General features: G+C 39.4%; 1 protein-coding gene across 1 annotated transcript in view; it reads right to left on the bottom strand.

Moving 5' to 3' along the window:
- The window catches only part of LOC124721923 (protein-associating with the carboxyl-terminal domain of ezrin), a 79150-nt gene that overhangs the window by 36238 nt on the left and 28496 nt on the right, over window positions 1–14416 (bottom strand). The window contains 1 exon segment of the mRNA XM_047247076.1: window positions 1688–1863. Coding sequence (XP_047103032.1) covers window positions 1688–1863 — 176 coding nt within the window.

Below are 14416 nucleotides of genomic sequence, written 5' to 3'. Positions count from 1 at the left end.
GTGTTCTTATGTTCTGTAGGACATGTTAAGTGACAATATACTTTCCCCTGGAGTTGTAAAACTTATCAATCCTTTGAACGGTGAAGATTTTACACACTGGCATAGAACTCCCCACCACTTTACTAAACAAAATACAGCAAAAAACAGTGTGTTTTGGAAAGATATTTGATGTGTGGCAATGTGTACACTGCATATTTTCATATTACAAAAGTAGAAATACAAATTCCAGCGAATAGAACATGGTGGCTTCCAAAGCACTGAAATTGGATTTACACTATGTGATATGCTTCTGTCAACCAATCACAGCTCACATCACATGATTGAACCAGACACTGACAACATATATTCAGAGCATATGTTTTTAGGCAACAGCAACAACACTTAAGTAGTGTGAACACACAAATAGCAAACGTCAATGGTTTAAATTAATACACACACCATATAGCTACAAGAACAGCTAAGCTTTCACACATATCAAACAGAAATGTATCTGTAAAACTTTAAATAATGGCATAAATGGCTGATCTGGGCCCAAAATTTTTCTAAGTGGCCGATCCTCAAAGTGATAAGTTTTGAATGAGAGTCAAACTCTCTGCAATTTAAAAAATTAATCACACATTGTCACACGTAGCATAATTCACCTTATGTAAAAGGAAATTTACTTTGAAAGTAATGCTTCTCGAACCATCATTTGCAATATTTTTCCCGGCAGACACTTGTATGTGCACTAAGTTTTGCTATCGTAAATGGCACATTTCCTTTGCAACTAAAGTTTTATTTTGGTGTTATTCTCACGTTTATGTTTTATCACTGCAGTATTATTCTGCAGTAGAGGTCTAAAGTAAAATTCTTTGTTGGAGCATCAGCTCTTACCAGTCAAAACTATAAAAATTTACTGAAAACTAAACGTAAAACAACGAAAAATTCCTGGAATTTTACAAAATTCAAGGGTTTTTCCTGGAAGACTAATACCCGTGCTTTTTTTCCACATGTCCCAGTTGTCTTGTGGTGTCTACACCCTGACATATACATGTTTTTAAACAACAATGTACAGGTTTTCTGTTAAAACTGACTGCGAGAAAGAAAATGCTGTGTTTTGTTCTCCTGTGAGTGTGTTACATATAATTGTATACACAACAATGTGCTGTTTCATTTTCTTCCTCACTGTTAGTTTTCAAAGAAGACCGACAAGTTTTATTTATGACTTATCAGCTTATAATTAGAATACTATTATGGAATCTGAATTTGCAATAAAAATAAACAGGGCTCAAGACCAGAAATAGGGGGAGAAGTAGATGGACAGAGAAAAAGGGGGGGGGGTGAAATGGACATAGCTGGAGGAGGAAATGGGCAGAGAGAGGGGGGTGGGGGGTGGAAGACAAGATGGGCAGAAAGAGGGTGGAGAAGGAGATTAGTACACTTATCCAGTTTCTGTACATATTTAGCAATTTTGAAGCACTGGCAGGTACACTAGTCAAAAATACAACTGTGAACCAAGTACACAGATGAAATAAATCCTCCAAATTGTGTATCATAGCTTCTTTTCTCAAAAACTAATAAAAGCTATAAATTAATATGAAGGCTAAACTAGTTTTGAGGCCACGGAGCAAGGAAATAAGTAGGTAGAGAAAATTACCCCAATAAATTCAAGTATGAGCAAGAGAAGCAATTTGAGTCTTGAACATACCTCAGGCAGTATTTGATTCTTCAACTGTTCCAAAGTAAACATGTGAAAGTAGTGCTTGAAATGCTTCAACAGAACCAACCGAATCTGTGCATCACGCACACAGAATATCTGTACTAGCTGTGGTACAATATATTGTCTGTACATATTTGGTGACAGGAGACCATTACCTCCATTCTCTGCACAAAGACACATGAAAGAGTGGTAAGCTCTACTGTGTACCAAGAATATAAAACTATTTAAAAAACACTTCAGTGAAATAAAAGGTAACCACAACTGAGTAAAATAGCTTTCACAGGAAAGTGTCACCGATATCAAACATTTCCCAGAAACATTCTGCTTCATTAACACTACAGTGTAAAAATAACACATTGCAGATACCTGAATAGAAAAGTCACTAAACATCAGCAACAGTTGCTGCAGGAGACGGGGGGAGGGGGGACGAGGAGACCGGGGGGGGGGGGGGGGCGGCAGAGGATACGGGGGGGGGGGGGGGCAGAGGATACAGCAGGGGGGGGGGGCGGGGGGGGGAAGTGTGTCAGTGTGTAGATTTCATTCACTAAAACCACAGGGGCGAGGAGAGTGTGTCAGACGGGGAGTGGGGGTGGGGGTAGATTTCATCCACTAAAAACACCTTGTTGCTGTTGACAATTGATAACATCCAAGACTGTTTATGTGCTAAATGGTGTCTTACAAGCTTATGACATCTACATACAGGGGCAGGTAATAATATGGAAATATCCGCAACACAACACACTACCAGGTCTATTATGGTGCATGAAAACTGTTGGCTTTCAGATCAGCTTCCAGTAGTCTCAGTTTTGATGACTACAGGTCCTTTATGGTGTTCGAGGGAATCTTATACCATTCTTCACACAAAATAGTGGCATGTTCAGGTAATGATGATGGAGGTGGATAGTGATCATGCTCACTTCTCTCCAAAATAGACAACAAGAGCTCAATAATATTGAGATCTGGTGACTAGTGGGCACTGAAGACGTGACATTTATGTTCAAGCATTCATTTCTCGTAGTGTTTCCATATTTCTGCCCAACCGCCTCTTAGTGCTCTACAAATCTACGGATTATGTGAGAAAAGGTAAAATGATAGTTTGTGTGCCTCTAAACAAGCTGTTAGTCTAATTGTATCTTCATAGGATCACTTAATAGGAGGCTGAAGTGCAACCACAGTTAAACCCTAGAAGCTGGTTCTTGAAATTTTCAAAGCAACTTTTTGGGAGAGAAAATGCCTTTCTTTAACTGCCTGCCAGTTAAGATTTTTCCATCACTGCAGTTACACTTTCATGCCAGTCCAACTAGCCCGTGACAATTTGTTCCATTCTTCTTTGGAGAGCTCCTATTTCCTCTATTAGGATAACCTATAGACAGGGACATGAAAATTTACTGAAAATTCTAACACGAAAGGTAATGCAAAGTAAGTTGTTTTTGCAAAACAATGCAAATTTGCCAAATTTATGAGATATCACAAAATTTGTAATTTTTCCTTCTCAAAATGTCATATAGCTGAGTATGGCAGTTTACTAATATTCATAATTGATAGTTATTGAATGTCAAAATTGAATTTTGACTTCTAATCGCCTCAAGGTTGAGATTCGTGTGTACAGGTAATCTTAAAATTACAGTTCATTTCCCACGTAATGAACTTTGGACTGACAAAGAAAACAGCACCAAAACTGGAAAAACACTGATTTGGCAAAAAATAGCAACAAATATCACAAAAACATAATCCCAATTTTGGCAAAAATAACACTCACTTTGGAACAAAAACGAATTTGAAAACAGTAGCAAAAAGGAACACCAAATTTGGTAAAATGTAACACCAAATTTTGACATAAAAATTTTTTCCTATCACTACCTACAGACCCTCTATCTACATCTACATACCATACTCTGCAACCCACCATATCGCATATGGTGAAGGATACCTTTTACCACTACCAGTCATTTCCTTTTCTGTTCCACTTCCAAATGGAGTGAGGGATAAATGACGGTCTATAGGCCTCCATACGGACCCTAATCTCTCTGATATTGTCTTTGCAGTCCATACATGAAATGGATGCTGGCAGCAGAAGAATCATCCAGCAGTCAGATACAAATGCTGGTTATCTAAAATTTCTCAACAGTGATTTGTAAAAAGAACACCATCTTCCCCTACAAGGAAGAACACACAAAGCATCTCCGTAATTCATGTGTTGATCAGACCTACTGAAAACAAATCTAGCAACAAGGTTCTGAATTGCTTTGATGTCTTCCTTTAATCCAACCTGGTGGGGATCCAAAACAATCTAGTTGTACTCAAGAATTGGTTGTGCTAGTGTTCTGTATGCAGTCTCCTTTATAGATGAGCTATACTTTCCAAAAATTCTTCCAATAAACTAAAGTCGACCAGGTGCCTTCCCTAACTCTGTCCTTATGTGTTCATTCCATTTCCAATGTTATGAAATGCTACTAGACATCTAATCAGCTTGACTGTGCCAAGCCACAAATCACTAACACTGTATTTGAACATTAGAGGATGGTTTTTTCCCTGCTCATCTGCATTAACTTATGTTATTGTTGTGGTCTTCAGTCCAGAGACTGGTTTGATGCAGCTCTCTATGCTATTCTACCCTGTGCAAGCTTCTTCATCTACCAGTACCTACTGCAAGCTACAGCCTTCTGCATCTGCTTAGTGTATTCATCTCTGCAGGAGCCTCCACGAAGATTGCGTTCACCACTCGAACAACAAGCAATCTGGCGTCCCCTGGAAACGACCTAGTCGGCCAATCCTGCAAACACCGGAGCACCAAAACCAAAGAGGACAAAACAACTCTCCGAAGAGACTCAAAAAAGGCCTTATCAAGACCATCACTAGTGACAACTTCCTGCAATATTGAAGGCATATCTGTAAATAAAGAAATTTTATTATCTGACATGTGCAAACGAAACTACTGTGATGTTTTAGTGATACAAGAAACACACAGAGCACCAACTAGCCATAGACCGAAAATACAGGGCATGAAATTAGTTCTTGAGAGACCACACAAAAGGTACGGAAGTGCTACATTTGTGAAACCGAACTTAGATGTATGCTCCTGTGCTCTGACCTACGAAGAAAATATAGAAATTTTAACTATTGAGCTACATTCATGTACTGTAACATCCGTGTACAAACCACCAAGTGCGAAGTTCAAATTTACGGAACCTGGAAATTTCCATTCAAAAAACATTAAAGTTGTACTAGGAGATTTCAACTGTCACGGTCTCGCATGGGGTTATAAAGAGACAAATGACGATGGCGAAATGCTGGAGATCTGGGCAGATCAGGCTAAACTGAAATTGATACATGACCCAAAGTTGCCTGCATCATTTAACAGCGGTAGATGGAAATGAGGATATAATCCAGATAACATCTTTGTCTCCGAAAAGGTATCACTGCAAACTGTAAAGCAAATCAAGGACCCAATTCCAAGATCGCAACACAGAGCAATAACCTGCTGCATTACTGCAGTAATCAAATCAGATGTAATGCCCTTCAAGAGACGCTTCAATTTCAAAAAAGCTCATTGGGAACTTTTCACAGAGGACCTTGATAAGGAGATCTTGGAAATTAAACCAGAGATACAATCATATGAAACTTTTATAGACCTTGTTAAGAAAATCTCTCAACGGCGCATACCTAGAGGGTGCCGCACCCAGTACATCGCTGGACTCAATGGTAGCAGCAAGGAAGCTCTGAAAAAGTATGAAGAACTGTACAATAAGGACCCCTTCTCAGAGGAAATGATCCAGGCAGGTGAGGTACTGATGTCTGGTATCTCCGAAGCGAGAAAGGAAAAGTGGAGTAACCTCCTACAAGAGACGGACATGAAGCACAGCAGTAGGATGGCATGGAAACTGGTCAAAAGTCTCAACAATGACCAAACAGAACCACGACCAAATTACAGTGAAGTTACACCTGATCAGATAGCTCACCAACTACTCACGAACGGAAAAACTAAAAGGAAGATCAGGAATGGCAAAATTAAAAGAAAATTGAATGAGGAGATTAGCTTCCTAGCTCACCCGTTCTTTATTCAGGAGCTACAAGATGCCACCAACGATTTGAAAAACAATAAGGCCACTGGCCTCGACGATCTGAGATCTGAGCAAATTAAACATTTTGGACCGGGAGTACAAGCATGGATCCTAGAGCTAATGAATAACTGTATTACAACAATGCAAATTCCTAAACTGTGGAGGAAAGCTCGGGTTATTGCGTTACTAAAACCAGGGAAAGACCCAGCTGAAGCTAAAAATTTCCGGTCTGTCTCACTGCTTTGTCATTTATTTAAAGTGCTGGAGCGAATGATCCTCAAACGCATAGCTGATTATGTGGACAAAGCCCTCATTAACGAACAAGCTGGATTTCGACCAGGAAAATCATGCTGTGGCCAAATCCTTAATCTCACACAGTACATCGAAGACGGCTATCAGAGAGGAGAAGTAACTGGGGTCGCATTCCTGGATCTCAGTGCTGCTTATGACACAGTTAACCATAAGTTGCTTACCCAGAAAGTGTATAATGTCACTAAGGACTACACCCTTTCTATGTTCGTGCAATGCATGCTACAGAACAGATGCTACTATGTAACCTTACAATCTAAAAACAGCCGACGGAGGACACAGAAAAATGGACTTGCACAGGGTAGTGTCTTGGCTCCAATATTATTTAACATCTATATCAATGATCTTCCCATCAGTCACCAGACACGAATGTTCATATATGCTGATGATGCAGCAGTGGCCACACAGGATAAAACCTTTGAACAAGTGGAGGAGAATCTCACAGGAGCCTTAACAGAACTTGCTACCTATTACGACGGCAATAATCTCAAACCAAACCCTAGTAAATCTCAAGTATCCGCCTTCCATCTTAGGAACAAACAAGCCAAACGGAAACTCCGAGTCATGTGGCAAGGGGAAGAGCTGAAACATACAAACAGCCCAAAATACCTGGGAGTAACATTGGACAGAGCACTTACTTTTAAGTAGCACTGTCACAACACTAAAAAAAAGGTCTGTGCCAGGAACAACATACTGCGGAAGCTAACAGGTTCATCGTGGAGAGCTCAACCACATGTTTTGCGCACCACGGGTCTGGTGCTGAGTATCTCAGCAGCGGAATATGCGGCGCCAGTTTGGAGGAACTCTGCTCACACTAAGAAAGTTGACGTTGCCGTACACGAAACTGTATGTATTGCCACAGGATGCCTCAAACCAACTCCCACAGACATCATTTATCCCGTCATAGGCATAGCACCACCCACTATCCGCACACAAGTAGCCGCCGAGATCGAAAGATCAAAACAAAAGAATGATCCTCGACACCCGATGCATATGCACCGAAAACAACGTGTCCGGCTGAGATCCCGCAGGAGTTTCATTGAAACTACTGAAGAGCTCGCCACCAAGCCCGTCGCAAGGCGGCTATCTCTTTGGGAAGAAATGGTGCCACACTCCACAATGGAACTACTTGAGGAGGGATCTGCAGGATTTCTACTACCTTTTACAACTTGGAGGTCATTAAACCGGCTGCACACTGGAGTAACTGGGTGCAAATCAAACCTATTTAAATGGGGTTACAGTGATAACGATAGGTGTGAATGCGGAGCAATACAGGACTTGGACCACCTACTGATTTGACCAGATATATCTATAACATGCACTAAAGATGATATTTTGAAAGTCAATGACAAAGCAAACTACGTTGCTAATTACTGGGAAGGGAAGATAAAATTGGTGCATCCGGATACGGAAGAAGAAGAAATCTCGTGGTCTCCCTCTACGATTTTTACCCTCCATGCTGCCCTCCAATACTAAATTGGTGATCCCTTGATGCCTCAGAACATGTCCTACCAACTGATCCCTTCATCTAGTCAAGTTGTGCCACAAATTTCTCTTCTCCACAATTCTATTCAATACCTCCTCATTCGTTATGTGGTCTACCCACCAAACTTATACATCTCTGTATTAAGGGCAAGCTGCCATTCGTGGCACCATACAGAAATTCCGTCCAAGTCTTCTCACGGTCACACAATGACAATACTTTCCTGCTCACCTAATGTGTCAGATTATTTACATGTGTAGAGAACAAGAGGGATCTCATCACACTTCCCTGGGCCAATCCTGGCAATACCCTTGTGACTGATGAACACTTGCTGTCGAGTACAATTTACTTGATTTTATTACTTAAAGGCACTGTTGAGTCATTCACATCTCTGGAAACCTATTCCATATGCTCAAACCTTTGTTAACAGATTGCAGTAAGGCACCGTGTCAAACATTTCCAGGAAATCTACAAACATGCAATTTGCCTGTTACCTTTCATCCATGGTTCCCAGGATATCAAGTGAGAAAGGGGGCAAGCTGTACTCTGCCTTTCAATTTTCAGTCCAGTTGCAGGTCTGATTAGATACTGCATACAAATGTATTTTCTTAAGTAACTGTTGGTGTGGTACTGTAACAACAGATTTGTGCAAATCTGGAAGCCCCCAACTCCACCAGGAAACCTGTACCCATTGTTCTTAAGATATTGTGTGTAGAAAGTGCAAGTCAAGTTACACAATAGTCGTGGTTTTGAAGTCAATATTTCTTTCTACGGAGAAAGAAATTCAGTTCCAAGGAGGACATTTTGTTTGAATTCAGAACATGTTCCAGAATTTTGCAACAACAAATGGTGTCTCATCTAGAACAGTATTTCTATGAATTGGATCTACTGCATTTTATGCAAACGACTTTAGCCAGAGCTGTTTTGGAATTGCTTGGGAACTGTTCTCTACTGGAGAGAACTGCTCTGAATTTGCCATGGAATATATGATACCAGTCATAGCAAGTAGCTTCAGTAATATGAATATGACCGTCACTACACCAGTAGAAGTAATGCCCACCATAAAATCTTTAAAACAAAAAACAAAACAAAAATTAAAAATGTTTCTCATTATGACAAAATTTCAACAAAATTACTTAAAGAGTGTGCTGCTGAGTTTCATAATATATTATGTTATTTGTGTAGCTAGTAATTTATCAGTGGATCATTTCCTGAATAGTTTAAACATGCTGAAGTTAAGCCTTTGTTTAAGAAAGAAGATGAAGAAATACCTTTAGATTTCCCTTCAATTTCATTTTTTCCAGCATTCTCAAAAATTTTAGAAAAGGCAATATTACAACTGGCCTCATAAACATGACAACAAATACAATGTCCAGTCACATTAATGTGACCATCTGTCAAAAGCCTGAACAATCACCTTTTGCGATGCAGACTACTGCAAGACATGCAGGGAGAGAGTAACTGAGGTTCTGGAAGGTACTGACAGGGATATGGAGCCGTGCTGACTCCAGTGCCACAGCCAGCCACACTAGGTTCTGGAAAGTACTGACAGGGATATGGAGCCCCTGCTGACTCCAGTGCCACAGCCAGCCACACTACGTTTCTCAGCTAAGGATCCACGGCGCAAACAGCCCAACTGCTGTGGTCCCACAGATTCTTGACTGGATTTAAATCCGGGAGTTTGGTGGCCAGGGAAATACAGTAAACCCATCCCGGTACTCTGTAAACCGAGCACATACACTGCGAGCTGTGGGATACGTTGTAGTGTCCTGCTGGTACATTCCATTGAGCTGAAGAAAAACAACCTGCACGTAGGGGTGGACACGGTTGCCAACAATAGAGCCATAATTATGTCGATCCGATGTTCCCTCTACAACAGTCAGCACGAGTGCACGAACCGGGTGCCTACTGTGAAGGACCGTACGCAGCAATGCTCGCTGAACAGTCGTACGGGAGACACTGTCGGTTAGTGCCCCGGTTCATCTGGGTGGTCAGTTGCTCCACAGTTGCGTATCTATTTGCCACATCTCCACAACCGTCGTTCACATGTCATCTGTGGCTCATGGTGCACCACAATTACCTCGGCATTGGTTTCGGATAGCACCATTTTGCCATTTACAGTATACATTAACCGTGGTGGCACGTGAACAGTTGACAAACTTTTGGAAATGTTTCCACCCTCGGACAGAAAGCCGACGACCGTGCCCTCAAGGATGCCAGGTAAATCGTCCCGTTCCTGCACGACAACAACAACTGCAACGTTTTCCACATCCCCGAGACACTTAATACACCCTCCACTGCTTATTTTGCCACCTGCTATCTGTGAGTGCTTACTGCACATTGTCACTGAACATAGGCAATGGTCACATTAATGTGGCTGCACAGTGTAATATATTCACCATGCCACAATTTGGATTTCTAAAGGGTTCAAATATTACGAAGGCTATCTACAAGTATAGTGAGAATGTACTTAATTCATTAGACGACAAATTAGAGGCTACTGTGTCCGAGACATTTGACTGTGTAAATCACAATTTTTTTTAAAGTAGATTACAATATTGTGGAGCCACAGGAAAATCTGCAAAATAGTTCAAATTGTGGAGCTCTGACAGAAAACAAAGGGTGTCCATAGGAAAGAGATGTGCATTAACCTTCCAAGAATCATCCAACAGGGAACTAATTAAATGCTGAGTTTTACAAGGTTCCATCTCACGGCCCTTACTTTTTATTGTGTTTATCGATGACCTTCCATCAGTAACATTACCAGATGCCAAGTTTGTTTGGTTTTTCAGATGATACAAACATGGCAACAAATAGCGAATCAAATATAGTCTTACAAAGATCAGCTGATGAAATTTTCATGGCCAGTAATAAATGTTTCCTCACCAATTATATGTAACTAAACTTTGAAAAACACACTATATGCAGTTCAGAACTTTCCAGAGGTCCCCCTTGTATATGTCTAAAATATGACAAGCAGACAGAAGAATTTGACACTTAAATTCTTGGGATTACAGATTGCTGATAAATTCTGCTGTGAGGAGCACACCAAAGAATTGCTAAAGCACCTTACTTAATCTCTACGTGCAATGTGTTGTCAGAAATGGGTGGTATAAAAATAAAAAAGCTAGTCTACTTTGCTTACTTTTGCCCCATATTTCATACAGTATATTTTTTGCAATAACTCATCAAGCCAGCTAAAGTTTCCATAGACCAAAAACTTATAAAACAAATTACTTGTGATGTAAACTCAAGAATGTCCTGCAGAGGCCTCGTTTAAGGATCTGTGGATACCAACTACTGCTCCTCGATGTATTTATTCCATAATGAAATTTATCATTAAAAATAGCATATTTAACAGACTGTAAGACGAGGGTTTTTTTTAACCAAAATTCATCTTTTGAAAAATGCAGAGTTATCTTACATTCACAGGTTCACCTATTGCTGTTGAGATCAACATTATTATATTGTGTAATGGATTAATACACGGTTATCAACTTTACAGATGAAGCTTTAGCAATTAAGATCACATGCAGACTAATTTTAAAGAATGTTGCTACATTATCACATTGTGATGCCACCATTAAAAATTAAATAAATTTTTTTAATATTTTTTAAACTTTGGTTTTGGGTATTGGTATGCTGAAAGATCGATATTAGGTGTTACAGAGAGATGCAAAAGAAGTCAACAAATGAATGTGTAAAAGTGTTATGTTTGTATGCAAAGATCTTTGACATAAAAGTAATACTTCATACCCAATTGTTAATTAACGATAAGGAAAATTTTATTGTCATTCAATGAAACAATTGTAATGACTGTAACCCCCTCAGGTCAAATTTTCATGGTTACTATGTTAAACAAATGTACAGGATAAGATGAGGGAAAGTACAAAGGGTTTTACATGACCAGTTTTGGTGACCTTGGTGAGAGGAGCGCCAAGGGAAAATACAGTGGAAAGAAAGGCAGTTGTGTGGGAGCCTTCACACCGTATCGGGCTGTGATAGGTCCGCTGAAGTGAGGCTTATATGGTGCTAAAGTTGTGAAAAAAGTGCAACCAAATATTCGGATGGCAGCGGCTTTTGTGCCCCAAAGTCGTCTCCAATGTGTATCAATTCGGAAAGCAAGGTAATCCGAATAATTTTATGATGGAATGCAGCCAACGCTCTGATGAGTAAAGATGGCTGCTACTTGTGATGTGGCTATCAATAAGGAAGTCCATCACTGGGGATGTGAAGAGCCAACCAAAATTGTTGTACCAACAGTACTATGAGCCCTCCAGCACGCAACTCAAGGCAAGCACTAATTTTGTAGACTTGTTTGTTTGATGTCAGAACATGTGAGGGGTTACAGTCAACTTACTTTGAAACGAAAAAATAGAAGTTGTGCAAACTTATTCTCTGAAAATTTCAGCCCCAAGCCATCACCAGTCATGTTTCCTGGTCATGTTTCTTGTGTAATGATGGTTTGAAAGTTAAATTGTTTGTTTGTTTAATAATTGAGTAAAAGGTACAATAAGTAAATTTATTATTATTACGAACTGCTTCATAGTAGAAAGAGGGAGACATTCAATTTAAGAAATTGCTTTGGTTTATAACACCATCTTTAAATGTCGTCACTTTGTTCAGAGAAATAAACTACATTCCACTGAATAACATTAATTTTGCTACAAATTTAAATTTGCCTTGCTAGCTAATTCATGATTTACATAACAAGTTTTTCAAAAGTAAAGATGGCTGCCACTTGGCCAGTCCCAGTTGGCTTCCATGTTGTTTCAAAGTAAATTCATGTTACAGCCATTGAAAGGCACTGTCACCACTAAAAGTAATTAAAAGAAACACGTTTAAAGATTTCAAAATTGCTCCTTCAGAGCTGGCGACCAAAAATAAAATTTTGGGAATAGTTTTTCTTACAGTGGGCCAAACTAAGGTAAGGTTTCAAGTCTACTGTGGTGTGCTACTGTGGATGGATCCTGATAGCACGTAGGTCAGACATTGTACAATTCTGTGTGCCCCACCGAATCTGCGCATCAAGCCCCTTCACGCACATTGTGCTTTGGGTAGAAGCCCACATTAAATGATCGCCTTGCAGTGTAAAGTCCATTGGGTTACACCGGTCATAGGTTTTGTTTAACTTAGAAAGTTGAATAACAATATTTGCAGTAACATTTTTCAGTGTAAAGTTTACATTAGCGGGAGTGAGTGAATGGCTGTATTGTGTCTTGAGAAAAGCAGCGGAACGTGGTCGAGGAGACATCGTTAAGATTTTTTGTGCCAGTGTTCACTAGGCACCAGAGGAGAGGCGGCCGCTACCCGCTTCCAAAGGGCTTTTGCTTTCGTCCGGGCGGCTAGCGCGGGACTTTCACTCAGCAGCAAACAGCTAATGTTATTATGTGTACTGAAAATGTATTTATTTAAACAAAATTAGTAGAAAGAAAGACATAAGGAAAAACGTATGTAGTTAACAGTTCTCCCCCCTCCCCCCCCCCCCCCTCTCCCAACTATGTTTCATAAAGACAGTATGATTCTGCATGGTTTCGTACGAGAATTATTTAATACTACAAATCTGTCACACGTGGAATCAGCAGGTTCGGTCACAACATCCCATTTGCTACGTGCAGCTGACGTGTGGTCAACCTGTGAGCATTAGACACACCAATGTGAATAGTGGTGAATACAACCAAGACTTTAGCCCAGGAGACAAATTAATGCTACCAACAATACATTTGCACAGAATACTTGAAACAAATGGCGCATGAGCTTCAACAATGGCACTAAAGCGGTCATTGCTCTACAGCACCGTTGATTTTGAAGACTGGCTAATGTGTTAATCTGAAGTTTACAATTTCTGCCAAATCAGGTATAGGGAGCAGGGAAGAAAACATTGTTGTCAATCAGTTCACTCATATTGTAAGAACTGTAAACTGTAGCAGTCAATAATGGATAATTATTACAGCCCAACCAGTGGTGATTATTATTATTATTATTATTATTATAAATTTCAATACCACAGTAGGCAGACAAGAAAAGAAGATAAAAATTGAGGTAAAACCATGTATTTTAATGTATTTTATATCTCCTTGTATTATTAAAATGTTGAAAGTAAATAAATGGCACCAGTTTATAATATGTTTAATTTTATCTTTTTACAGAAACTTAATACAAACAAAAACCAGTTTGTAATTTTGATTAGTAAGAATACATTAAAAATAAAATTTAATGAACCCGAAAAAAGGGAGGTATCATTGTATACTCTGGTAAATACGGTACATCTCTTTTTAAAACCAACAGCTTAGTTCATAGAATGAAATCAGAATAATCTTCAAGATTTAAAGTCACTTACTTTGATCCAGAAAGGTGTCAATTATTCAGGAACACACATTGTCAATAACTTGCCATCAAATAAAGTTTAACTATTAATAAATTTCGGTTGAAGAGGATCCTAACAGATTTATTGGTGGCAAACTCCTGCTACTTCACTGTTGAATTTCTTAGTAGGACAGGCTGATGCATATATGTTATTAGGGTGAGATTGGCAAAATAGGACACACAATGTTAAATTATCAAAATTTGTGAACCATTATTTTTAAGACACCAGCTTCCAATTTTCCATAATTAAGGAATGTACTTTGGTGGATATGCTGATCTAGAATTATTGAAGAAATAGAATTATTAGGTGTGTTATGTTTTCTCCAACTCTTAATTTTTCTGGCAGAATTTTGTAAATGAAAGAACATAAGAACTAAACAACATAGGACCTTTTATTTTTCTAGTTCCATGTATGTTGAATCTTATTCTTGGAATGCTGTGAAAATTTCATGTTTCTCCACAAACAGTTTTGAGATATTGAGGTTCAAAATTTCTTTT

The sequence above is a fragment of the Schistocerca piceifrons genome, chromosome X (assembly GCF_021461385.2).
Source record: "Schistocerca piceifrons isolate TAMUIC-IGC-003096 chromosome X, iqSchPice1.1, whole genome shotgun sequence".
NCBI lineage: Eukaryota > Metazoa > Arthropoda > Insecta > Orthoptera > Acrididae > Schistocerca > Schistocerca piceifrons.
This window is presented reverse-complemented; position numbering and strand designations above follow the sequence as displayed.